Source organism: Cydia amplana, chromosome 5 (assembly GCF_948474715.1).
Source record: "Cydia amplana chromosome 5, ilCydAmpl1.1, whole genome shotgun sequence".
NCBI classification, from domain to species: Eukaryota; Metazoa; Arthropoda; class Insecta; order Lepidoptera; family Tortricidae; genus Cydia; species Cydia amplana.
The window spans coordinates 8,434,760-8,462,197 of NC_086073.1; the positions used below are offsets into that span (position 1 = coordinate 8,434,760).

Sequence of the window (27,438 nt, forward strand, 5' to 3'; positions counted from 1 at the left end):
TGGACACGACACGGCAAAAACTTATATACCTACCTAGTACACTCAGCATCAATTGTAGTGGATGAAACAACGCACCAAAAGTATCTACCACCACAGAATACCTTTCAAAATGATATATCTCTACAGTTCCCGTTCAAAAGTATCTGCCACAATCTAATTGTTCTACATATATAAAAATAATATATTTGTAGGTACCTATGTTAAGTTATTAGACGCGTAGTCAGTTCCGCTACGTTTAACGCTGACTGTAACTAAATACGCATAGTCGCCATAGTCGGGATACACATTTTTAGTTTAGAATATTCATAGGTACAGAATAACAAACTACATATTTCCACCAGGATATCAAGGCGATACGACAGAAAATCGACAATGTTGTAATATTAAAATAAGAAGTGCCAACCGCGGAAAACGGAGGATTCATTTTTTTTAATAACCCGTTTTAGTGTCCCACTGCTGGGCAAAGGCCCTCCCCTTGATCTCCACAACTCCCGTTGTTGTGCTATTTCCGGCCAGTTACTGATGAAGGCGTCTAAGTCGTCCCGCCATTCATATACATTCATATACCGAGGCATTCATATAAGAGTAAAAAGCCGTTATTTCTAATTCTAGGTCAAACCCCACTCGACCTGTGCCCGGACCCGAACCTATGCAAGACGCTGACGACATGCCGCAAGGAAGGCACAGGCGGCAGCGACATGACTCCCGATAGCGAAGCAGGCGCGGCGGCGGCGGCGCCGGTCCCTGAGGAGACGGCTCACATCGACCCTACCGCGGAAGAGTGCCTCGTCTGCTCTGATGCGAAGAGAGACACTCTCTTCCGCCCGTGCGGGCACATATGCTGCTGCAACGTGTGTGCTGCACGAGTGAGTGTTGTTACCTATACATAATGTAAAGAGGCATCGCTGGTCTCTAATAATAAGATCCAGCTCACTCGGCATATAAAGGTAACATATGCAAGACTAAATTATATTTTAGTTCTCTTTGACATTTGTATGCCAACCGGCAAAACATAGCGCTCAAATGTAACCTAAGACCCATGTATACCTATGTTTTACAAATAAAGCATTCTGATTCTGATTCTGATTCGGCGCGCAGCGGACAAGTACCGTCAAGCGAGGTGAATAGGGATGGCTGGGATTAATAGGGACAATGGAAATCGTAGTCCATTTGGTATCTTCCTTTATCAAAGCAAAGTTCATCTTCAGATTCCTGGATTTTTTTAATAGAAGTTGTGTGTGAAACATAGTAGGAAACTGACATATTTCACATATTTGCAAGAGCGTTTTTCTAAACATCGTGTCCTTAATGCCTATTTGACTTTTTTTTCTTCCTATTGAAAATACAATAAGTTAATGATTGATGAGATTAATTTGTATTTCAGGTGAAGAAGTGCCTGATCTGCCGCGCGTGCGTGACGTCGCGGCAGCGCGTGGGCGAGTGCGTGGTGTGCTCGGAGGCGCCGGCCACGGTGGTGTTCCGGCCGTGCGGGGACGTGTGCGCGTGCGCCGCGTGCGCGCCGCTCATGCGCAAGTGCGTCGAGTGCCGCACGCCGCTGCAGCACGGCACCGTGCCTCCGCACAACATCGATCGTAAGTATACGGCTTAAGAGGCGAGTTCATATTCCGTTTATTCCATTGTAGTCATGTTCATTTGTACATTTTGGTTTTACATTTGGTCAAATAGGTACATGATACCCTGCTAGGATGTACCATATAGGATCCATAGGATGGGAGTTTCCATCAGCGCGTGAGTGCGTGGTGTGTAACGTATTTCCCGTTTAATATCAGTAAACTTTCGCCACCCTGTAGAAGTGTAGATTAGTATTTTTTCTACTCCCGTATTTTTATTTGTCATTTAAAAGGTCGTACACACACCTTTAAACCCCTATGTTATAGTTGTCAAGACAAGTCTTTAGTCTATTCCCCAAAAAAGTATTTGTGCATACACGCAGTATCTTTTTGCTACTTTTACGATACTTCGTGTAATCACCACTTAAAAAATATTGTATTGTGTTGCCAACCTAATTTTAATTGTCATCTCTGACAGATGAGTACTAACTAGTAGAAACAATAAAATTGCTTCAGAAGTCAGAAACGCGCATGTGACACCCGTAATATAGCAAGATCCATAGACTACGAACACCGCTTAGCGTTGCTTGTTAGTCTCCATAGGCTACTGTGGCCAAAATAGAGAAAAAAATTGTCCAAAATTGTAATTTAACTAAGAGCAAGTACCAGGGCCTCATGAGTTACAAGAAGGTGTCGCTGACCAACCGGCCGTGGGGCGCGGGGCGCGGTGGCCGGGTCGCGTATCTTAGCCTTAACTGTATACTTTTGGTTTGTTTACCTACTTAAAGTCTATTTTTTTATTCGGTAGACTGAAATGACAGTTCATAGTATGAACATAAAATGTCATTTCATACTATGAAATGTCATTTTAGTCTACCGAATAAAAAAATACACTTTAGATGTCCTATATGATTCCACTTGTTTAAAGTATTATTTTTGTTTAATGAAAAATATTTGTTAAATTTACAAATTTTTTTCAAAGTAATTGCTTGGTCGTAGAAAAAGTATTGTATGCAACGTTGTTTAACTGAGTCAAAAACTACTCGTGGCGTCTTTATTAACAATTTTCGGCTTCGCCTCAAATTGTTACTCACGCCACTCGCCTTTTTTGACCCCTCTTAAACAACGGTTGCATAAAATACTATTATACAATCGTGATATAATGGAAAGCTTTTCAGTCGAGTACCGTGTTTAGGCAACGAAGCTTGCTGAGTTGCCTAAGGAAGGTACGAGATTGAAAAGCTTGATTATATCACTATTGTATACAATACTTTTTCTACGAGTCAACAAAAAAAATACTTAAAACTAGTAGAAGAATCATATATGTAGGAAGGTAAAAAAACCAAAAGTATACAGCTAAGATGCGCGAGCAGCCGCGATACCTTCATACTCGTACGCGACCTGGCCCCCGCGCCCTGCGCCCCCCGGCCGGTTGGTCAACGACACCTTCTCGTAACTCATGAGGCCCTGGTACTTGCTCCGCGCTTTCGATTGGTTAATTTCATTATAGTTGACTAAACTGTATCGAAATGAATATTATAGTTGCCTAAACAGTATCGAAATGAATATTATAGTTGAGTTGGGGTCCCATAGTGAAAAAAGTATGCGATTTCACTTTGGTATACGAAGTCTTAATCCAAGCATTGCAGTCGACGAGTAGAAAAAATCACTTTTTAAACTTCTCAATTGACGTTATGTTTAATGTCAACAGTAGAAAAAGAGGGCAGCAGCAACCTGGCTCAAATCCAAGTGAACAAGGGTCAGCCGGCCCCCGCCCCGGCAGCGCCGCACCACATGAACAACGGCTCGCGGCCCGCCCCCGCCCCCGCCCCCGCCACCTCGCCGCCGCCCGCCGACGTGCAGAAACTACAGCAGCAGCTCCAGGACATCAAGGAGCAGGTATGAGTGGCAAAAGATTGTGCGGAAAGAGAAGAGTCGTGATATGTATGGGATCCGATACATTCTACGACTCTTCTGTTTCCGCACAGACTCCAAAATGAAAACCGCGCCCTGGCTTACCTACTTACATTATACCTGTGTGGGCAATGAGTTTCTCGGAACTTTTTCTATATCTATCTAATACGTTTAAACGAGCAATTCTTGCATATTTATTTATTTATATATATATATATATATATATATTTCGGCGATCTCAGAAACGGCTCTAACGATTTCGATGAAATTTGGTATATGGGGGTTTTCGGGGGCGAAAAATCGATCTAGCTAGGTCTTATCTCTAAGAAAACGCTAATTTTTGAGATTTGATATGTTTTCCGAGCAAAGCTCGGTCTCCCAGATATTGACACTTTACATGGAATATTTGTTTTTTTCAGACGATGTGCCCGATTTGCCTGGACCGGCTGAAGAACATGATCTTCCTGTGCGGCCACGGCATGTGCCAGATGTGCGGCGACCGCATTACGGTCTGCCCCATCTGCCGCAAGCAGGTCGAGAAACGCATCCTGTTGTACTAGGACACCATTACACCGAACCAAGTGAATATACACCTTATTATAATGAGTTAAGGTTGTCTTCGACTGTAACATTGTCTGGAGCGGCCATTAAGGTGGCTATAGTGCCAAATAGTAAACTTAACTGAGCTGGAAAAGCATACGTCAGTCGTGGGGCAAAATCATCACCTTCTGCCCTCTCTGTCGTTAATAAGTCTAGAAAAACCTGCCAACAACACTAAATAGGAACCTTGAACGAAATTGCAAAAAAAAAATTCAAACAAAATCATAACAATAAAGTTATAATTACGAGTCTACGAACTGCGCTGGTCGTTTATATTAAATTCATTTTATAATAAGAAATTAAATAAAAGTTGGTAGTCGTCAGCTTCTCCAGAGCATGATAATCCATATTAATTAAGTACTTATATTATGTATTTATATTTTACAATGTTTACTTAACACGAACGCTCCTGTTTTTTTTTTTGCAAATAAAAATATCTCTTAGTAACCAGCAATTTACTGATATTGGTTAACTAGTATAAAAACAGACAAACAGACAAAAATCATAATCTAGCAGTGATTTTTATTCAGGTTGGAGGAATTTCACACTGATCGAGATCTGCGGCGGTGACTCACGGTGAGCAAAGCGACATATTCAATCGTCCCGCGCACAGACTCTTTCTATTGTACAGGGCATTTCATCAACTGTCAAGTTAAGCTCAAACCGACGCTCAAAAGACGCTAGTGTGGGAAATCTGCCGCTCTGCTCACTGAGTCTCTGTTTTATAAAGATCAGTTGGACTTTACGGTCGATCTTACTGATTTACTAATTTTAATATTTTTAATCTGATATATTATGGTCTGTGTATTAAATGATCTCGACAGTCCGGGAAAAGCAGGTGCGTTCCTGGCCTTAAATTAGCCTTACTATTTACAACGTTGATGCTTAGATAGCTATCACTTCAATCCATTTTAATGTCTTTGATCTTGTTATTCGGAGCATATGTTGTCCTAAACATTCAACATTCAAAGGCAACGTTCTCAATATGTTTACAGATTAGGCATAAGCATTATACATATATTCAGTAAATAATAGATTTGTAAGAAAAATACCATCCTATGCTATATGAGCTCAACTCGTCTATAGGACTGATAAAACTGAAATACATATAGAATACCTAGATAATAAAATAAAAATCTCATTGTCGCGGTTAAATATGTACTTGCTGTAAAAACGTCGTTTTTTTATATCGAATTTCTATATGTATAAGTATAGAATAAATAGAGACATATCGTAAAAAAACGTAGCGTTCTCAGAACATTTTATTTATTTCTTGGTTAGACCTACGTACATATATGTAAATGTAAACCTCCTCAGGGCCTATATAAATAATAAAATAAAATGTATTCTGTCTAAATTATTATTGCTCCTACTCTGGCAGTGATTCATAAAGTCATCCTTAAGTTTGCAATTATAATAACTCTATTGTGCCTTTCGGAGCTTACATATGTTATGTTATCTACTTTCATCGTTATAAAATGCATTTATTATCTTTTGATGAATTCCATTAAGTATTATTATTACTACATAAGTAATAATCTATTTCATTTAAATTGTTAAGAGTGATGTTAAACCATCTATGTAAGTATACAATAGTAGTTTATGCAACAGTGATATAATAAGGGTTCTTAAAATTCAAGGGTCGAAGTTACAAAACGAGACGTAGTCGAGTTTTGTAAAAAAAGACCCAAGAATTTTAAGAACCAATTATGAGCTGTTGCATACATTACTTTTTCTATGACAGCTGCAGCAAAAAAAAAAAAAAGAGTTATTATTAAAAAAAAAGAGTTATTATTTAAAAAAAATTGAGTTATTATTTAAAAAAAAAAGAGTTATTATTGTAAATGAAAACATACCTCTTTCAATCAAGATGATCGGAACTTGTATCTTTAAAAAAAATAAAGCAGTTGTATTATACTCATAAGATGACTGCTAGCAGTCATCTTATGAGCCTATAGACAAAGCATTCAAATGACATTGCTTTAGATATCACTGTCAGTCATTTAATTGACACATTTAAGTGCTGGAGTAGAAAAACAATATTTATAAGACTTCATTGTATTACTTTATTAACTATTGTTAAATAAAAGAAAATTTTAAAAGTCACGTATTAATTTATTGCTAGTATCCGTTTTTAAAGTTACCTACGCACAGACAACTAATCTAAGAGACGTGTACTTAATGTCGAACCTAACCAGAATAATAAGCCGCGCCGTGCTCGCCTTGCGGCTGTATTAGCTCCATCTAACAGGCCCGCTTCTTCAGTACTCGGCACTCGGCCTCGGACACTCTCTGGCCACTGTACTCGGTACGTGTGATCAAGGCATTACATCCATTAGTTTAGTTGCAAGTGAAGCGAGTCAATTAACCTGAATAGCTAGAGATAAGGTCGTCCTCGATGGGCTCCTTAGCCACTTTTTCAGTTTGTTCGGGCTTAGATTTTTCCTTAGCCTCGAGCAGCGGGCTCTCGAAGTGTCGCACGCGCTCATCGATCATGCGCAGCGTCATGTCGAAAAGCCGGAACGACAGGTGGGAATCGAGCGCCAGCTCGCTCTCCTCGCAGCGCTTGCAGTTTTTGAAATGCACGGCTGTCATACCCTCCAGCTCGGGCGCAGTTGCGCAGTACAGTGGCGTGGCAGCGGCTTGAGACTGTAACAATCAGTTGAGTTCATGTTTATAAGCTAGTTATAAGTTTTTCTACTGAGTAATCAAAGAGTAATCCTCAATAAATAAATAGTCCTAATAATTACAATTGAATTAACTAGCGAGATCACACTATATTTTCATATTATATTATATTTCTTTATTCATAAAATTACAAACTTTATATGTCAAAAATGTATACTTATAATTAGTCAATTTCAATTCATTAATATAATATTCATGAGTTACAGTAAAATAAAACACTATTATAATAATCAACATAATTCAAATAAATAAAATAAATTAAAAAATTAAATTACAATTAAATCATTATTATTAATATTATTATATTCTGACATGTCATAAAAGGCATTTCTAGTGAGCCATTTTTTTAACTGAGGGTAGAATGTCAGGTCATTTTCAATATTTTTAATGTTGTCGGGTAGTTTATTATAGATACCTGGCCCCGCAATAGATACCGTTTTATTGGATTTTGCAAGTCGACAACATGTCGAGTCCAACATATTTTTGTGTTTTTGTGTAATACGTGAACTTTTAAATGTCTTTATTGGAAATAGGTGTATGTTTTTTCTAATATATTTAATTATGTAAAATAGATATTGTGATGTGAGTGTCATTATGTTGTTATTTATGAATAGTTGCCTAGCGGGGGTTCCGTGTGGGGCATATGATATGATCCGTACTGCACGTTTTTGTAAAATGAATACACGCTGCCATTCCGCAGCTGTGCCCCAGAATTCTAGGCCGTAGCACATCACCGAATGAAACAGCGAGAAGTAGCTAGTCCTTAGCTGCTGGTGAGGCAAGATTCGCGCCAACCTGCTTAATGCGAAACATGCACCAGACAACTTGCCACACACGACATCTATATGCACGTTCCACTTCAAGGCCGCGTCCAAGGTCACGCCTAGGAACTTGGTACTATTTACCTGAGGAAGGACGGCGCCGTCCACATTGACACTTAGCGGGCGCGGGGGCCTACCTCCTAGGCTTATGTGCATCACTTGGGTTTTGTGTAGGTTTAAGACTAAACCATTAGCGGTGAACCAACCCTGTAATCTACATATCTCCGAGGCTATAATATTCTCAAGAGACGGAATTGTGTTAGCGTTTATAATGTCACAGGCGTCGTCAGCAAAAATATACATTTCCCCATTTAGGTAAATCGTTAAACGTTCATCGTTTTAGGTATACGTAATAATTAAATAAAACTCAAGAAATATAAATGACTTACAATAGACTTATTAAACGGTTGCAAGCCCATGTAGAGCAACTCGTAGACCCACCAATTGCTGCACAGGTTTGTTCTGATGAACGAACCGGGAGTGCCGCTGAACACACTCCGGCCCGTGTTCATCCACCGGTAGCCCAGGTAGTGCATCGCGAAAATGCAGCATAGCTTGGATACGTTGAAAGCCTTGATTGAAGTATATTCACTTGCCGGCAGCGAAAACATCTCCTCGGTAGGCAGTAGCCTTTTCTCTAAAGGCCAATTTACGTACCTTTAAAATAATAAGGGATTTATTTGTCATAAAGTGGTTTAAGTAGAAACTTTTTTGTAGAATATGTTGATTCTTGTCGTTAATTTAGGGTTCTTACGGAATCACAAAGAAAATTCCGTTATAAAACGCTAGCTTAAAGCATTAAGTGATACAATATGGATATATAATGTACAGTCGACGCCGACTGTACAGTGAGAACTTTTTTAAACTGACTAAGAAAAAACTTAGGTACCTGTGGCCGTGTGGCGACACTTTTTGTTTTTCGCAAATCGTCGACTATAGAACAGATGCCTAATAAAGCACTGTCGGCGATCTGATCTGACTAACTCTTATTTGATCATCGCTGAGTATTTCACGCTGAGTTCTACTTGTTTCTCAATGGCTATACAATGTCTCGTTATACAATTGGACATCCCTATAGAATACTTCTCTACAGTGAAATTATTCTAACATCACACATTTGATAGTTACAAATTGACCCTTATATATATATGACTTTAAGGCTATCAGTTAAACGGTAGATCAGTGGCGTAGCGTGAACTAATCTAGCCGTGGGCGAAATCGCATCTGTGAGGCCCTTTTCTTTCACTGTGCCCGAAGAGGCCTCGCGCGAGGCCCCTCTTGGCGCGCGAGGCCGTGGGCGACGGCCCACTTCGCCCACGCCTAGCTACGCCACTGCGGTAGATCTTAGCATCATATCTATAAGGGTGAATTCATAACTGTCAAATATGTGATCTTAGAAAAGAAACACTGTAACTATGTACTTTTTTTTCAACCAACCTGTGAGACTCGGAAGTAAGAAACACTATGCGGGCATTAGGAGATAAAAGTTTTTCAATGTTCATCAGCATGTATATTTGACTTAAATAATTGACTTGGAATATTGTTTCCAATCCGTCTTCCGTGATAGTCCGTGGAATACCAAAAACACCGGCATTTAAAATTACAATGTCGAATTTTCTGAAAAATGCAGATTTCCATGAATAGATTCCCGGTGTTGACGGCCTGGGGTAAATGACGGTGGGGCGAGGTGAAAACGTTTACCTACGCTTGGGAATAAAGTCTGTGTAGGTACCTAATACCTACCCCTCGTGTCTTGAAACCCTAGGCACTTTTTAACAACTAACTAATAGACTCGTTGTATTTTTCACTTAATGTAGGGCACGAGGCACAATACAAGCACGAGAGAACAACAATTTTATTTCCCTTGTATGATTGTATATAATCAATAACTGTTTCCTATTTATGTTAGTGATGGACAGAAATTACATAGCGGTAATTCATTTCGTGGGGTGCAGAATGTTTGGTCAAATCCCTATAACAAGCCATCATCAGCATAAGAATTAATTATTAGAATACGAGTATAATGCCAATTTCGTGATCGTATCCGTATCCGGCCATTTTATCTATAGATAGATGATAGGATGGATAGATAAATAAATAAATTTATTTTTTATTGAAAATTACATGATATTTAACATGAATTCACAAAAAGATCGGGAATACAATACCTTTAAACGAGCAATTCTTCTAACGATTTCGATGAAATTTGCTATATGGGAGGTTTCCAGGGGTGAAAAATCGATCTAGCTACCTAAGTCTTATCCCTGGGAAAACGCGCATTTTTTAGGTTTTGTATATTTTCCGAGCAAAGCTCGATCTCCCAGATATAATACCTACCGGGAATACATACCTAATTTTCGCGTGTGAGTAATTGAAGGGATGTTTACAAAAACAACATAACTGCTTAGAGCGGTTGACACTTTTTTAAGAACATTGTTAATCGTTTCAGGTGTGAACCAATGTAGTCAGTTGTGTTGTTTATGTAAACATCCCTTCAATTAATTGGTAAGTACAGTCGCCATTATATATATCGGAACGGCCTAGGCGCTCACAAATATCTGAACACGCACGCACTCTGGCGCCTTGACAATAGAGCGTTAGGAGCTAACAATATGACGTGTAAACCGGTCTTACATTCTGTGCGAGGTAGAAAGAGAACTTGGCTTACTTGTCTTCTGCCACGAGACGGTCCGTGAAATTCTTCACAGATCGAAGCGAGGCCAAGTTTACTTCGCCTGTACTCAAACGATCCAAGTTCTTGCAGACTTTCTTACTGGCAAAATTGGCCGCGTATGTGTTTCTACAAGCCATAAGGACGTGGGCATCACGCTCGTTGAGGCAGCGCGTCATCTCAAGTCCGAGCCCGCCGTTGGCACCAGTGATCAGACAATACTTATCTCCCAAGTCAACATCTCGAACAATCTAAGAACAAAATCTATGAATATTCACACATTATTAAATTGTACAACGTGACTTAAAAATCGCGTACATTGAAATCAAAAAACATTATAATTTCAATCGGGACGAGGGTTTCAAGATCTCATCCACATGGAATCCAGTCATTAGTAAATGTAAGCGTAAACGAATGCCTATCGACAGTCGATAAATCGAATATCGTTAGTGTTGTGTGTCGACAGAGTAATATCCGTAGTGCGCAAAACGTTCAAGCCGATAAACAAGACCAAGTGCGGGTAGTTCGAAATACTCGCGCGGCTAGAAGATGTTGATGTCAACTTTAGCCAGGCTTCTCCGAGACTACGGGGGCAACGCCGTCCTCGAAACGTCGGAGGTAAATCTTAAAACTTAAATACGCGATTATTAAGTCCCGTTGTACAATTTAATAAAATCTATGAATGCTATTAAGCTATAAGTAAGCTTACCTCACTGCGATTAATTACCTATGTAAGTACCTACTCGTATAAGTACCTAACTGTGGGCTCAGATTTGCACGATTGCCAAATTTTGGTCGAGAAGTAAGAAAAGAAATACATATCTACCTGCCTATATAGGAGATATACATATTAAACATGTTTCTTAGCTCTATATATAAAATGTAGATTATATTTAAAATGGTACACTATATACCTGCTCACTAATAATATAACGCTTGAAACCTTTATCTTTTTACGGCTGTCGCTAAATGGAGCGATCCATTTCATGTATCTACAATTGGTACCTAGTTTACTTTACCTCATCCGATGTTGGTCCAAAAAGTTTACGTCCAGCTGTATTTATAAGGGTCTTAGCAGAACCCGCAATCAACGCATATGCTTGAGGCGCTAATGTTCTTATTTGACGACAATTAACGTGCCTAGTAAGCCTAAAACAGATTGATAAACCAGGATTAGATTGCTCGCATTACTTGAGGGATTACCGAAATAGGAAGTAGAGTACACACCCGTACCACAGTATAACAAAGAGTACTAGCATACAGTATGGACGCTCCCTGCCTCCTGTTGAAAGTGCCGCCCACCCGCTGAGACCCGCTCTCGGTCACCTCACAGTTACCCTACAATGTCTTATCTCACTCACACAAGCATGGTTCGCGTTCACCTACACGAGCTTAGGCTGTGTGCGTAGGAACGCGTTTGTTTCATACATTTGATCGCCAGTGTCCGAGGTGTACCCGTACACAGCTCGGTCGAGGGACAGAGAAAAATGCCCGCAATTGACGAACTTCGATTTTCGCGGTTATAGCCCTGGGGGCCTACCGCGAAAGCCGAAATTCACAGATTGCGGGGATCTTTCTCTTTAGAGAAGTAAATAGAGCAACAGCAATTTGTGTTATGTATCAGGAGACCCGATAAACAAATATAAAAGCTACGCTATTAATCAATTATTTATTAATAGCCGAATGGCCTGGAGACCCACAAGAGGCTCCCGCAAAGTTATATTTTATTAGTGGTAGCTGATGCCTCTAGCATCACCCTATGTGAATGTGTTTCACACTTGTATCCCGACAATAAACGGCAATTGTTTTCTGACTTGATTGTAACCCATAATTACTAACCGTATTCCACGAAAACAATTCGAAACCAGCATCGTTTACTTTTATAATCGGAATCCTAAACTACTACACGTATTACTTATTTTTCATAAAATAAATGTGGGAACATGCCGTATACTTGATATTTACCGTCAACAAGCTGTCAACAAAAAACAAAAGAAAAATAAAATGAGTTTATTACCGTGATACGTAAAAACATGATTATTTGCGGCACTCAAACTATGTAGACTATTATTACCAAGTTATTCCTAATATATATGGTCAAGCAGATCTTGTCAGTAGAAAAAGGCAGCAAATTTGTAAAATGTAGGCGTGAAGGGATATCGTCCCATAGAAAAATTTAGTTTCGCGCCTTTTTTTACTGACAAGATCTGCTTGACCATCTATACTTACTTTCTTACTTAACTCTTTGGTGGAGTACGAGACAATTTTTCGCCAATCTGATGAAATTGTCCGATCAAATCAGGACGTGCGGACGCAAAAATGCCAATTTTCGTAGTTAATATCTATCAAGTATTATATTCTTTGGTATCTATGGAATGCAAATTGGTGATTAAATTTGTGTAAGTGTGGACGCTAGATGAGATTGGCGCCAATTATTTCCTGATCAAATCGGTCGATTTGCCCAGATCGTCTGGACTCCACTTAAACATGAACAAAAAAAGCATGACACAGGCCATCGACAAGGGAGGCGAATAGTGACAGTGTTGCCAACTTGGCATAATTGATGCCAGATCTGGCATATTCGTTGGCATCAAAAATTTCCATTTAGCATCTGGCACATTTTTTAGCATAATTAGTGAATTGTGTCCCTAAGCCAAGTTTCATGCCTACTTGGCAGTGTAATCCATGGCACACCCGTCAAAGGAAATTTTATACATACGAGGAATTATAAGCGGTAACCTTGCGGTAACAGACTACCGCGGTAATATACGAGAGTACTGATATTTAAAGAAATGTTGAGGCAAAAGGTTGAACTCCCGAAGAAAATTACCCAATTTAGAAAATTGCCAGCCAGAGTGTGACTATATTTTTTGTTGTGCCTATTTTACATTAGCCACATCACATTAAATTTGATAGCACAAAGGCTTGTTTTAAATTGGTTCCATATTTTCCAATATTTGCCATTATTGTCACAATTAAATCGAGAGAATCGGGCTATGCCTTCTATTCTCTGCATGAACAGCTACAAAATGTGGAGACCGACTATGAACGCACGTTTCAAAGAAATTTGGCATTATAGCCTAACCAAGTCAGTGCAAAGTTAGCTTGGTCTGACTCTATAAAATTTTCAGAAACAGCATTGTTTGTTTTATGTGGTGGGCCCCAGAGATGCGATTTATTTGAAATACTTCTATTTAAAATGCAAATACAAAATGCAAAATACCTATTTTGTATTTTGCATTTAAATGCCTTTTAGTAAAAAACATTTTGTATTTTATTTGAAATACTTTTCGAGATGTATTTTGCATTTTTAATATTCATTTTAAAATGCAAAATACTTTGTGATTAAGTTTAGCCAACATTACCAGTCAAACAAAATGAAATGAACGAATGACGCTTGTATTGCCGAATTTGACCGATAGAGGCGTCTGCTAGCCATGCGCGCCCTTTTTTTAGGGTTCCGTAGCCAAAGGGTAAAAACGGGGCCCTATTACTAAGACTCCGCTGTCCGTCCGTCCGTCCGTCTGTCACCAGGCTGTATCTCACGAACCGTGACAGCTAGACAGTTGAAATTTTCACAGACGATGTATTTCTGTTGCCGCTATAACAACAAATACTAAAAACAGAATAAAATCAAGATTTAAGTGGGGCTCCCATACAACAAACGTGATTTTTGACCGAAGTTAAGCAACGTCGGGCGGGGTCAGTACTTGGATGGGTGACCGTTTTTTTGCTTGTTTTGCTCTATTTTTTGTTGATGGTGCGGAACCCTCCGTGCGCGAGTCCGACTCGCACTTGGCCGGTTTTTCTTTGGTCAGAGTGCGCGCCTTATAGCCGTTTAGACTCGCGGCTCGGCTCGCGGCGCGTCTCGTGGCTCGCCTCGACACACTCGCATTCGGCTTGTCATTCGGTTATAAACCTTATGCCGTGCCGTTAGTGTTTAAATTATATTAGAAGCTCGATGAGCTTGCGAGCCACGAGTCTAAACTGGCTATTATGTCTGACTAGTGTCAATGTGAAACGAAAATGACGAACATTATCTATTCTATGGCTATTCTCATGATAAATACCTAAAATAAATAAAAATATCTGAGATTTGGTCAAAAGGTATTTTATTTTGAAAAAGTATTTTGAAAATATCTATTTTGCATTTAGCATTTAAAATACAAAACGCAAAACTATTTGGTATTTTGCATTTGAAATAGTAAATCTGAAAAGTATTTTGCATTTTGTATTTAAATGCTTTTTTAAACCATTTTGTACATCTCTGGACTGGGCCCTCATTTTTAGTTACATATAAGTGCATATTTGCTTGGATCCGAAATAATAACTCGCGTAAATACAATAAAAGACCTGGGTGTTATCTTTGATACCAAACTTACTTTTCGTGATCATATTGAGGGTCTGGCTGCCGACTGTTTCATCATTAGGAATGCTCGCGACTTTAACAACCCAAATGCAATTAAATTGTTCGGAGTAAGCTCGAAGCCGCTAGCATAGTTTGGAGTCCCGCTGAAAGTACGTATGCCTTGCTTCTAGAAAAGGTACAGAAGGCATTCCTAAGATTCCTGTACAAAAATGTGTACAAGTGCTATCCATTTTTATACCCTAAAATTTTTTTGTTAGGATTCCTGGGATTCAACTCTCTGCAAGTGAGGCGTAACCATAATCTTCTGGTAGTGGCTTGTAGAACATTGCGCGGAGATTCCGACTGCCCTGACCTAGTGACACAGATAGTGAGGCTCTCTGTGCCTTTCCTATCCAAGCAGGAACTTAGGCCTAGACACCATAACCTTCTTGCAATTCCACCAATGCGTACTGTAGCACACCTAAAATCTCCTCTCATACGCGCTCTAAAATTTCTGAACGCGCTTCTGTCATGGGCTCCTGAAAGTGATTTGTTTGCAAGTCGATGGGCAAGTGTATGTAGTATCTGTCTGAAGTATTGCGAGGTGATGGATGGTAGTGGTATTTTATAAAACTGTTTTTGTAAAGTGTTGTGTACCGCAGCGTATAAGTAAACTCTAAATTGTACAGTGATTTGGTTTATACTGTCAGACTGTATACATTTTGTTTGAATAAATAAAAACCAACAAAATAAAATATATAATGTTTACCATTTTTTTTTAGCATATTTCAAAATTACTTAGCATATTTCTGGCATAATCTAGACATACGTCTGGCATTTATTCAAATTCCGAGTTGGCAACACTGAATAGCGAGCTGTCATTCGATTTGTCATCTCGCGTACGTCTTGTACATGTTGTTTTGCTGAAAACAATAATATAATAAAAAGTACAAACATTTCCGATTTAAGTTAACGTAGATTATGCAAAAAAAATGTAATCTAGTATTCATAATTGTTCAACGTCATCATAATATTGTAAACTTACTATCATTACTAGTCTCTGAATGTTTGAAATTAAAACAGTTTAGTGCTTTACATTTAATAAAAATATTCCAAATTTATTAAAATGAGTACCAGCAAGCGCAGATATTCATCATCTGGAAGCGACAGCGCTGAGGAAACTAGAAAAAAGGATCTTAAGGAACGAGATGAATTCGCAACACGACTGAAAAAACGTGATGAAGAAAGAGTTAAAAAGGTGGCCGAATCTTCTAGTAAAAGGTCATATGAAGAAGCTGCTAAGCGTCTGAAGTTGGAAGCCGAGGACCGGGACAAGTTGCTACCGAAGCTGCGCGTTCAGTCCCGCCGCAAGTATTTAGAGAAGAGGAAGGATGATAAGGTTGTCGAACTAGAGGCTGATATAGCGGATGATGAGTACCTCTTCGAAGAAAGCACGTACGTATATTTTTTTAGTTCAATTTTTATTCATCACTTATTTGTCCGAGTTGAAACCTACTTCCCTTTTATGCTAGCCAGATGAGGTAAAATTAAATGTTTACGGACTTAATGCATACCCTTTGTCTAATGAGGTAATAATACAATATTGACTTTGTTTTTAAATTATCCTAATAAAATAAGTTCAATTCATTCACTATTATTGTACTTGATTGCAGATTAACAGAAAGAGAAAAGAGGGAAAGGGACCATAAAAAGACAATTCTACAATTGGCTAAAGAACATGAGAAGGCTAGAGAACTGGAAAATGTCCAGAGATACCACATGCCTCGGGATCTGGGGAAAGGAGAAAAAGGTAGTACACATTAGCCATATCTTTGCACACCTATCAAATGCTCATATAACACATTCACTGCCAACGTTTTCATAGCGCTACGGTCATAGCGGATTACAGCATTTTCCTGGTTTGTAAAGGAAAGCAACTAGGAACAATGTGTCCCTGGAACTCAATGTGATAAGCCTTTATAAGGCAGAGGGAAAATATTTCCCACATTACTTTGAAGTTTATTTCAAATACAACTACCAATATACATTTAACATAATTCTTAACACCCCTATGCCTTATAAAGGTTCAAAATATTGTTCTAAAATGTTTGCCTAAATACAATATTGTTTTCAGGTGAATATGTTGAAGTAGATGAGAATGAGAAGCTGCCTCACTCAGAGCAGCGCAAGTGGGAACAGGAGCAGATCAAGTCGGCATTCTTCAAGTTTGGTGCCAAAGATGCCAAAGCTCAAAATGAATATGACCTCTTACTTGATGAGCAGATTGACTTCATACAGGCCCTGCAACTGGAAGGCACTAAAGAGAAAAAAGAAGAGAAGGAAAAATCTGAATACCAGAAAATGCGCATGACAATTGAGGAGACTAAAAAATCACTACCTGTTTACCCATTCAAAGAGTCATTGATAGAAGCCATAAGAAATTATCAAATCTTGATTGTGGAAGGAGAAACAGGCTCAGGGAAAACCACACAGATTCCACAATATCTTTATGAAGCTGGATTTACAGATGATGGAAAAAAAATTGGATGTACTCAACCAAGAAGAGTGGCAGCCATGTCTGTAGCAGCAAGAGTTGCACAGGAAATGAATGTTAAACTTGGAAATGAGGTTGGATACAGTATCCGATTTGAAGACTGCACATCAGATAGAACTGTAATTAAATACATGACAGATGGAACACTTCACAGAGAATTCTTATCGGAACCAGATCTGGCCTCATACAGTGTAATGATTATTGATGAAGCCCATGAGCGTACATTGCACACAGATATATTGTTCGGACTTGTCAAGGATATCACTAGATTCAGACCTGATTTAAAGTTACTTATATCAAGTGCAACATTAGATGCAGAAAAATTTTCAAAGTTTTTTGATGAAGCACCTATTTTCAGAATACCAGGAAGAAGATTTCCTGTCGATATTTACTATACAAAGGCTCCTGAGGCTGATTACATTGATGCTTGCGTAGTGTCAGTGTTGCAAATTCATGCCACTCAACCTCTCGGTGATGTTCTGGTGTTTCTTACTGGACAAGAGGAAATTGAAACTTGTGTGGAAATGTTACAAGAGAGAACTAAACGACTTGGCAAGAAAATTAGAGAACTGCTAATTTTACCAGTCTATGCTAATCTACCAAGTGATATGCAGGCTAAGATATTTGAACAGACACCTGAAGGTGCTCGCAAAGTTGTTTTGGCTACTAACATTGCTGAGACATCACTTACAATTGATAACATTATTTATGTTATAGACCCAGGGTTTGCTAAGCAAAACAACTTCAACTCAAAGACTGGTATGGAGAGTTTGATAGTGGTGCCAATTTCTAAGGCATCTGCTAACCAGAGAGCTGGTAGAGCAGGAAGAGTTGCTCCTGGCAAATGTTTCAGACTCTACACAGCGTGGGCCTACAAATACGAGCTTGAAGATAATACAGTACCTGAAATTCAGAGGATAAACTTAGGCAATGCTGTCCTAACATTGAAAGCCCTTGGAATCAATGATCTTATCCACTTTGATTTCCTAGATCCTCCACCACATGAGACACTGGTATTGGCATTGGAACAACTTTACGCTCTAGGAGCACTCAACCATCATGGGGAATTGACTAAAGCTGGAAGGAGAATGGCAGAATTTCCTACTGATCCCATGCTTGCGAAAATGTTACTAGCAAGTGAAAAGTAAGTAGTCATATTTGATATAATAAAATGAAATTTAAATTATTATTAGAGATATAGACAGCTGAATGAATATACCTACTACCAACCTACCTACCTACTAATTAAAAACATACTAATTTGTTTTGGTTTTCAGATACAAATGTTCAGAAGAGTTAGTTACAATAGCTGCCATGTTATCAGTCAATAGTTCGGTGTTCTATAGGCCTAAAGACAAGATTATTCATGCAGATACTGCCAGAAAGAACTTCTTCCATCCCTCTGGGGATCACCTAACACTGATGAATGTATACAACCAGTGGGTTGAGTCAGACTTCTCAGTGCAATGGTGTTATGAGAATTTTATCCAATACCGGTCCATGAAGAGAGCCCGCGATGTAAGGGAGCAGTTGGCAGGACTAATGGAACGAGTTGAGATTGAAATGGTCTCCAGCATTTCTGAAGACTCCAATATTCGAAAAGCAATCACTGCTGGCTATTTTTACCATATAGCAAAATTTTCTAAAGGCGGACATTATAAAACAGTAAAACACAATCAAGTAAGTAATTTCTTTTATAATTTAACAATAATGACTAAAAAAGCCTTGTAGTACAATAACATTATTTTCTATAAGTATCTAACATATTTTGAGCATAATATATATTTTAGAACCCAAACTCTTCCATTACAGTCCAACTCTTCATTTGACCAATATGAATACAATATTTTCATTTGTATTGGGCCGAATTTAAGGTCTAATGATTTCAATTTATATACATATGAACACTAAAATATTATGCTTTCTATTTTTTCAGACAGTTATGATTCATCCGAACAGTGCATTATTTGAAGAGCTTCCCCGCTGGGTCATCTATCATGAGCTTGTGTTCACATCTAAAGAGTTCATGAGGCAAGTTACAGAAATAGAAAGCAAGTGGTTATTGGAGGTTGCACCCCACTATTACAAATCAAAAGAATTAGAAGATTCTACTAACAAAAAAATGCCTAAAACTGTTGGAAAATCTGCTAATAGCCAATAAATTATAATCTATATCACATTGTTTAAAAATCTGTTACCCGTCCTTTCCTTTCCCAGTCTCCATATCTGGTTGGTTCTGGGCCCCTCGGTCCTCCAACCTCCCCTGTATGTGGATTGGTATTGTCTGGCCAAGCTGGAAGTGGATCTTCTTTTTCATTAGCAGCAAATTCGGGTTGCTCACCAAGATCATTTATTGGAGTAGTTTCTCTCAATTTTTTCCTAAATTCAGACAACCGTTTAGATTCTGTCTTGGGTTCTTCGGCTTGACTACTAGCTTCAGTGCTAGTAGTATGAGCATGGCTTTTAAAAATTAAAATACCACAGCCTGCAAAGGAACATGCCGTAAATAACATGAAAATTTATAAGACAGGAAACAAATTAATAAACAGCGATTTACCTCTCGGTGATATTATATTAAAAATACTGGTAGTCCTACGCAACATATTGAGTGTATATAAATAGAAATATATTGATTTCTGTCACTATATTTCTACAAGTTTCCGATGATCACAATAATTATTATTAATTTTTGAAACACGAAATATGTCAAAATCAAAACGTCAATATGGCAATTTTAGAAAAAGTTAACTACGGCTGGTACACACAGGTGGCGAGGTGAATCACGAACAAACGCTATAGTCTGTCAAGCCATTTCCATCAGTAGAAAGAAACGGCAACTTTTAGACACCAAGCCAATTCACCAATCTGATGAAATTGTCCGATCGAATCAGGCCGTGCGGACGCAAACGCCAATTTGATTCCCCGATCAAATCAGCAGGTGCTGATACAAAAATGCAAATTTTCGAAGTTAGTATCTATGGAACACAAATTTGTGATTAAATTGTGTACGTGTGGACGCTAGATGAGATTGGCGCCAATTATTTTCCTGATCAAATCGGTCGATTTGCCCAGCTCGTCTGGATAGGGCTTTATTAATCACGGATTTTATAAAAGAATAAACTAATTTCCATAAATTTATTATAGTCCGTCAACCAAATCTTGTCAGTAGCAATGTAAAGCAAACTAAAGTAGGGCAACACTCAAAGAGCAGTATTGCGCTAAGAAAAGCAGCAATGTACATCGAACCAAAAGATTTTTTTTTCCGCTGAGCGCGCCCTGCGTACGTCAATTCAAATTGTCACTCGCGGTTTATTGAAAAAATTTGAAACATGGACGGACAATTTAAAAGCGATGGGTCAGACTGTACGAAAGGGGGGGCTGGGACTTAGAATTTTTTTTGACAAAGTGGTATCATTATGACACTATTTTTAAATGATTGTAATGTGTAGATCACGTCAAAATAAGCATCTTTTATTGGAAAAACTTTTCTCTAAAATAAAAAATGTCCGAGTTAGACGCGACCAAAGATTGATGTTTTTAAAGGGAGCTGGGACTTGTAAAATTGTATTATTATAAAAACGTCGGTTCTGGCGCTTCGCCGGCCGCTGCCGCGGCACGCTCGCTTCGCTCGCTCGGCTCGCGCGCTGTATGGTCGCAGTTATACCTAACACTCCTCCTCGCTTCGCTCGTCGTCGTACCTACTCCGACCTGCCTTAAAAGCCTGGCCTGCCTTAAGCTCTATCTCCGCCATTTTCAGTTTTAGTTAAAAGTTTTCCAAGTAAAAGTTGCTTATTTCGATGTGTTCTATACATTAAAATCATTTAAAATATGTCATAATGACACCACTCTCAATGAAAATTTTCTAAGTCCCAGCTCCCTTTAAAAATATCAATCTTTGGAGGCGTCTAACTCGGCCATTTTTTATTTTAGAGAAAAGTTTTTCCAATAAAAGATGCTTATTTTGACGTGATATACACATTACAATCATTTAAAAATAGTGTCATAATGACACCACTTTGTCAAAAAAAAAATCTAAGTCCCAGCCCCCCCTTTGCTACAGTCCAACCAAGCGATGTTAAACCAATGTTAATCAAAATGATGAACAAATTTGAACTATCGTAGTGCTTATATTCTCTTTGTTCCCTATCTATGTCTTCTCACTTCTAAGTTTACTAAAATAAAATCATATCAAAATGCAGATAATTAGATAGTGCATATATTTGTTATTTACAATATAATATGCCTCTTGTTAATGTAAATTAGTGTACTCTTCTGGATGAATATGACATACCTGTGTAATTTTTTTGATTGGTATATATTGTACAATAGGATTACATATTAAAAATAAAACAACTGATATTTGGGTGTTTATTTAATTTAAAGGTAAATAAGAAATAAGATAAGGGTCACTTTAGCTTACACTATAATCCAGGTCATTAATTGAAAAAATATAATGAAGTTACCAATGTTACCGGGTCACTTCAACCAAGCATAATACTCTGTAGTATTCTATTGCATCTTTGTAAATAGTCACAACTGATTGCTGAAAATATTAGACATGTGGGCCTATGGACGGTTTCCAGGACACAATTTATGGTCTTGTTGGATAGATTTAGGCATACGTTTTAATTTTATTTATGCCTTTTAACCCTAAAACAAAAAAACTGAACATAATCTTAAAAGTTCGGAAGAGTCCTTCCAGTACGTACTTGTCATAACCTCAATTTTTAGTCATGTTTACCATGAACGAGCATGATTGTACATTGTAGGCCCCTTAGCTTTGCTTATTCTTATTTAATGTATTGGTATTTAATGGTGACAGCAGAAATATCTCTTGAAACAGAAACGATTCAGAATGAAAACCAAATGAAAACAAATAAGGTGACGGCTGTCATTCACGATCCCATCACGATCCACATTCCACAGATAAAACACAGATGACACGCATTTTGGAATTATTCGAACACAGTGTTGCTAACCCGCGATTTTTCAAATTTGCCGCCTTTTACTACTGACAAGATTTGGTTGACGGACTTTAACAAGTTTTATGCAAGTTTTGAACGTACTAGCGCGCGTCTTTTGTCTATGGCCATATCATATGATCAATGATCGACTGACTGTCTCATTCTTCTATCTCTGGGTAGGAGGATTTGCGAACCGCAGGAAAAGCCAAAACTCCCAATTAATCCCATCAAAATGAAGGGAGCCATCTTCAACATCGATTCTGGATATTTGGAGGGATTGTGCCGTGGCTTCAAGTGTGGAATCCTCAAGCAAGCGGACTACTTGAACTTGGTGCAATGCGAAACATTGGAAGGTAACTTTGTTCACACTTTTACTGTAAGATCTTTACAATTTCAACAGATTCTCATTGTACTAATGGTCTTGAATTAATTATTTTGCCATTAGGATAATCAAATAATGTACTGTACAAATTTTGACGGAGCTGACACACCTTGTCGTACTTAATTGTTTGTAAACTTGTCAACCATCACCTAGCTGATGATCACATCCCAATCATTCAATTTGCTTGCACCTGTAGAGTGCTGTTAATCTTTAAACAACAACTGATTTGCTACACATTTTCAGGGTTCCTTTATAGGTATTTCATGCATTGAAGGTATAAATTTAAGTCAACTACTACTAACTACAAATAATATAATGTGACCGCTTGACCTGCTTCATTTTCACAAAAGATGAACATTTAGTAACAGATCCTAGTTTAACAAATAATATAATATAAAAACCTTATTTCTTATTATTTTAGATTTGAAGCTCCACCTGCAAGGGACAGACTATGGAACTTTCCTGTCTAATGAGCCCAGCCCCCTGGCAGTATCCACCATTGATGATAAGCTGCGTGAAAAACTCGTCATCGAGTTCACACATCTGAGAAATCACTCTGTGGAGCCACTATCCACCTTCCTAGATTTCATTACATACAGCTACATGATTGATAACATCATCCTTTTGATCACCGGCACCCTGCACCAGCGCCCAATCTCTGAGTTGATCCCCAAATGCCACCCTCTGGGCTCCTTTGAGCAGATGGAAGCCATTCATGTGGCTGCTACTCCAGCTGAGCTGTACAACGCTGTCCTGGTTGACACACCTCTGGCTCCCTTCTTCGTTGACTGCATCAGCGAACAAGATTTGGATGAGATGAACATTGAGATCATCCGTAACACTCTGTACAAGGCGTACTTAGAAGCCTTCTTTGATTTCTGCAAACAGATTGGTGGAACTACAGCTGATGTCATGTGTGAGATTTTGGAGGTATTATCATCATTCTAATAAATATGAATACTTTCCTAGTGGTTCTAATCCAGCGGTCGGCAACCAAGCAGCCAAGGGCCACATAGTAGGTAACGAAGTTGACGCGGGCCGCACTTTGTTAATATTTATGACTAGACTAAACATTGTCATTTGTCAATATTACATACAAAATAGCCAGGGAGGCAAGTGACAGGTTCACGGGCCCCATGCTGCCCGCGGGCCGCGGGTTGCCGACTGTGATCTAATCAAACCTCACACAAGTCCGAGTCTGTTAGTAATTCTTAGTCTTAACTTAATTTATTAGTCATCCTTAAAACATGATAATGTTGTTATATAAGAATAGTAATTCCTTTAAAGGAAACTAAGGAATCGTAATTTATTTATTAATGGTTATAAAATATTGAATTATATATTTAATCTTATACGAGAATAAGAAGTTCTAAAGATTTGATATTATTTTCGGTTTTTTATCCAATCTTAATTGGACTTATTTAAATCGTAGTTTGAGGCCGACCGCCGCGCTATCATCATCACCATCAACTCTTTCGGCACGGAGCTGTCCAAGGACGACCGCGCCAAGCTGTACCCGCGGTGCGGCAAGCTCAACCCTGACGGGCTGGCGGCGCTGGCGCGCGCCGACGACTACGAGCAAGTGAAGGCCGTAGCCGAGTACTACGCAGAGTATCAGGCGCTGTTCGAGGGCGCTGGCAACAATGTTGGCGACAAGACTCTTGAAGACAAGTTCTTTGAACATGAGGTAACTTGGCATCATCATTTTGATATTAAATCTCAGGTCTTATATGGAATTTTCATAGAATTCGCGCTGGTAACATGTAAAATAGAAAGCTGAGTAACTTATTATGACTTGGATAAAAGAGTTGCAAGCCCTGTGACGGCTGTGACTCAGAACATGTTAATTGTTCATTAACTTAACTGTAAACAAAAGTGTATCTATTGTATAATATATTTTGTCATATTTACAGGTGAGCCTCAATGTCCACGCCTTCCTGCAACAGTTCCACTACGGCGTGTTCTACTCGTACCTGAAGCTGAAGGAGCAGGAGTGCCGCAACATCGTCTGGATCAGCGAGTGCGTCGCACAGAAACACAGAGCGAAGATTGATAACTACATTCCCATTTTCTAAAAGTTTTATGTATGTTTACTTTTCAAGTTACATCCAGACTTGCATACATTCTGTAAATATGAATATTGTTTTCAACTAAAGCGTCAGACATTTACTCCATAAAACAGGAAATGATAAAATAAAAGTTTACCATTGTTATTTTCAAGTAAGACAATTATAAAAGTAGGCTAATGTTTTAATTATTTCTTGTATTTTAAATAAATATTTATTTCGGAGATTTTATAGTATTATCAATGTAACTGTATTAAACCAATTAAACTCAAAAATGTAAGTGTTTTACAAATCACTATAATGATTATAATGAATGGGCAACCCACTTATTTAAAATTTAAAACTTTTGATGAAATTATAACCTATTTATTTACAACATTGAAATCCTTCTAAGTTATAAAATTAATTCTATCAATGAAGATGCATTTAGCAGAACATTGGCTCCATCATAAGCCAAGCAGATTCTGATATGGCAGCAGCAGCACAGCACAGCCTATCAGTCATCTGTTAGATGATTCCTAAAATGTTCTTTACTGGAGAGTAGAGAGTTGCCTAACATTAAAAGTATGAATATTAATTGTATTAGATCGATTATTAAACTGTATAACTGTTAACAGTGTTTTTATTTCATTCTTATGTTACGAAAGATCATCAAATTAAGTTACATAGCATTCATGCTTTCCATATCCATCCATAGAGATGATCCCATTTGTTTGATATAAAAGCCATGATTTTGATACCAAGATAAGTCTGCAACGATTTTGATAGAGTTAGACCAAGAAAAGTCTGCAGCGATTTTGATAGCCCCTGCAGTGCAAGTGTTATTTACACGTCATAAATTCATAGAAGTTTGACGTTTAAAATGACGCACTGCGTGGGCTATCAAAATCGCTGCAGACTTTTCTCGGTCTGACTCTAGCATATGCAGTGTTTCTGGTTGAGTAGATATTTGCCATTTTCAAAATTACCCCGCTTTCGTAGTCACCCCAATGCACTAATCTTTCTTATATGGTGAGCCCTAGGGGAATGATTGAACTATTATTAGGAGAATAAGGAAAGAATTTCTGTAAAACATTAATAAAATATAATGTTATAGTTCTTTATTAAATATATTTATTTGTTCATTAATTATGTCTGTTGCAGGCCCATTGTGTACTAAATTTTCTTTTGGCCTCTCTAATAATAAACTGGCATGTGCTTTCCAGAAATTGTCTTTAAGCATATCATCATGGACATCAACAATCACAGACTTTTGTACACTCGCATCATTGTTAATTATCACAGTTTTCCTTAGCAATATAGTGCCTCTCTTGGATATTTCTGGTTCATTGTTATAGTTTATATTGAATTCTTTAAACAGTATTTCATTTTTATCTGCTGACACTGTGCCACACAAACGCTTCTCAGCCTGAAACAATAAAGGATAAACATATAAAATATACTCCTTAACCCTTTGACTGCCAGTCAGCCATAGCCGACAAAGGTTACAATATAAAACAGTACCTAAATACATTAAGTTAACCATTGCATGTAATTTAAAATGGTTGTGGTGGTCAAGGTTAAATAGGTATTTAAGAAGTGCTGTAAATTAATTTATTTATTTACACACTTACCTCACTTGGAGTCAAATTTCCTTTTAAAACTAAATTCCAGAACGTTGTGTTGTAAAGGTTGTTAATGTGCACATCTGCTTGCCTCCACTTCATATAGTCTATTAAATTTTGATCAGATGGATATAAGACCACACGCCCATCAAAAGTCGGCGGATATTGCAACTTTGCGTCTCCAAAAAACTTGTTCCAGTAATAAACATATGAAGAAGAAAACTTGCTGTTAACCACAGTTAAAAGTTTAGCCGCACGTCGCTTGTAAAGATTTGCTTGTTTTTTAAAAACAAACGAGTATTCATCACTTTGGCCAAAGGCCATCAAAATCTCGTTAAAGTCTTTCATTACTCGAAATGCCACATAATTCATGAGCTTGAGTGCTCTTAGATCATTAGGTTTTTCAAATTTATGATCATCTGAAAACTTATGAAAACACTTGCCGTCTAGCCTCACGACAATCCAGGAATTTGGTAGTAACGTGTCATCTAGTTCGAACTTTTTAACATATTCAAATGAGCTTTTAGCCATTGTTTGAATAATAAAATTACGCCTGGGTTTAAGTAATGATTTTGTAAAGCTTTCTAATACAAAAAGCATCTCACGATCTGCCAACACATAGGTCCTATCAACAGGTTTGCACTACACCACACCACACCCACAGTGACGTGAGGGCCATAGGCCTAGTATTATAAAGACACACGTACACCCGTGAGGCAAAAACATAATAATATATACTTGGTCAAGCAGATCTTGTCAGTAGAAAAAGGCGGCAAATTTGAAAAATGTAGGTAGTCCCACAGGAAATTAGAATTTCGCGCCTTTTTTTACTGACAAGATTTGCTTGACCAGCTATACGATACATACACTACGCAATTTGACAAAATTAAAAACACGTTTTAACATTCCTGGCAACATACCAAAAACAACCTACGTAATTTGGTCGGGTTATTTATTAAACCATACTAATAATATAGCGCTTTCTCTGTTACCTCTACTGTAAGTTCTATAAGTGCATCTCGTTCGGTCATCTGGCCCCTCATATTATTGTACCTCTATGTTGTAGATCTTTTTTTTCTAAAGTCCCCTCCACACTCGTGCGCGAATCACGGCGCGAAGACGTGAACGCGAGTGTGGAGCCTGGAGGGGGCTCAATATAGTTTTAAAGCCGTATAGACGTTGCACTTATCGATAGTTTGTAATGTATAGTCCGTCAACCAAATCTTGTCAGTAGCAATGTAAAGCAAACTAAAGT

General features: G+C 38.2%; 6 protein-coding genes across 6 annotated transcripts in view; 3 read left to right on the plus strand and 3 right to left on the minus strand.

Moving 5' to 3' along the window:
- Positions 1-4,082, plus strand: part of LOC134648013 (E3 ubiquitin-protein ligase MIB1) — a 221,570-nt gene extending 217,488 nt beyond the window's left edge. Inside the window, exons 14-17 of the mRNA XM_063502447.1 lie at positions 613-866; positions 1,385-1,592; positions 3,283-3,470; positions 3,905-4,082. Of these exons, the coding sequence (XP_063358517.1) occupies positions 613-866; positions 1,385-1,592; positions 3,283-3,470; positions 3,905-4,045 (791 nt within the window). The 3' untranslated portion in view covers positions 4,046-4,082. The remainder of the gene's footprint in view (positions 1-612; positions 867-1,384; positions 1,593-3,282; positions 3,471-3,904) is intronic.
- A 2,349-nt stretch (positions 4,083-6,431) lies between these two features.
- LOC134647989 (WW domain-containing oxidoreductase-like) lies at positions 6,432-12,243 on the minus strand. Its single transcript, XM_063502417.1, has 6 exons — positions 12,105-12,243; positions 11,285-11,414; positions 10,263-10,516; positions 9,032-9,211; positions 7,984-8,251; positions 6,432-6,734 (listed from the first exon to the last, which is right to left on the minus strand). The coding sequence occupies exons 1-6, from the start codon at positions 12,134-12,136 to the stop codon at positions 6,450-6,452; spliced, it is 1,149 nt and encodes a 382-aa protein (XP_063358487.1). The 5' UTR covers positions 12,137-12,243; the 3' UTR covers positions 6,432-6,449.
- Positions 12,244-15,690: 3,447 nt separating this feature from the next.
- LOC134647917 (pre-mRNA-splicing factor ATP-dependent RNA helicase DHX16) lies at positions 15,691-19,328 on the plus strand. The gene is made up of 5 exons (XM_063502292.1): positions 15,691-16,068; positions 16,287-16,423; positions 16,748-18,311; positions 18,445-18,847; positions 19,104-19,328. The coding sequence occupies exons 1-5, from the start codon at positions 15,740-15,742 to the stop codon at positions 19,326-19,328; spliced, it is 2,658 nt and encodes an 885-aa protein (XP_063358362.1). The 5' UTR covers positions 15,691-15,739.
- On the minus strand, positions 19,068-19,817 carry LOC134647918 (succinate dehydrogenase assembly factor 4, mitochondrial-like). Its single transcript, XM_063502294.1, has 2 exons — positions 19,725-19,817; positions 19,068-19,652 (listed from the first exon to the last, which is right to left on the minus strand). The coding sequence occupies exons 1-2, from the start codon at positions 19,768-19,770 to the stop codon at positions 19,351-19,353; spliced, it is 348 nt and encodes a 115-aa protein (XP_063358364.1). The 5' UTR covers positions 19,771-19,817; the 3' UTR covers positions 19,068-19,350.
- Positions 19,818-22,276: 2,459 nt separating this feature from the next.
- Positions 22,277-24,805, plus strand: LOC134647919 (V-type proton ATPase subunit d). The gene is made up of 4 exons (XM_063502295.1): positions 22,277-22,484; positions 22,935-23,443; positions 23,946-24,200; positions 24,427-24,805. Exons 1-4 carry the CDS (start codon positions 22,364-22,366, stop codon positions 24,586-24,588), a joined length of 1,047 nt encoding a protein of 348 aa, XP_063358365.1. The 5' UTR covers positions 22,277-22,363; the 3' UTR covers positions 24,589-24,805.
- An 854-nt stretch (positions 24,806-25,659) lies between these two features.
- Positions 25,660-26,827, minus strand: LOC134648459 (probable tRNA(His) guanylyltransferase). The gene is made up of 2 exons (XM_063502979.1): positions 26,193-26,827; positions 25,660-25,987 (listed from the first exon to the last, which is right to left on the minus strand). The coding sequence occupies exons 1-2, from the start codon at positions 26,781-26,783 to the stop codon at positions 25,670-25,672; spliced, it is 909 nt and encodes a 302-aa protein (XP_063359049.1). The 5' UTR covers positions 26,784-26,827; the 3' UTR covers positions 25,660-25,669.
- Positions 26,828-27,438: the final 611 nt, after the last annotated feature.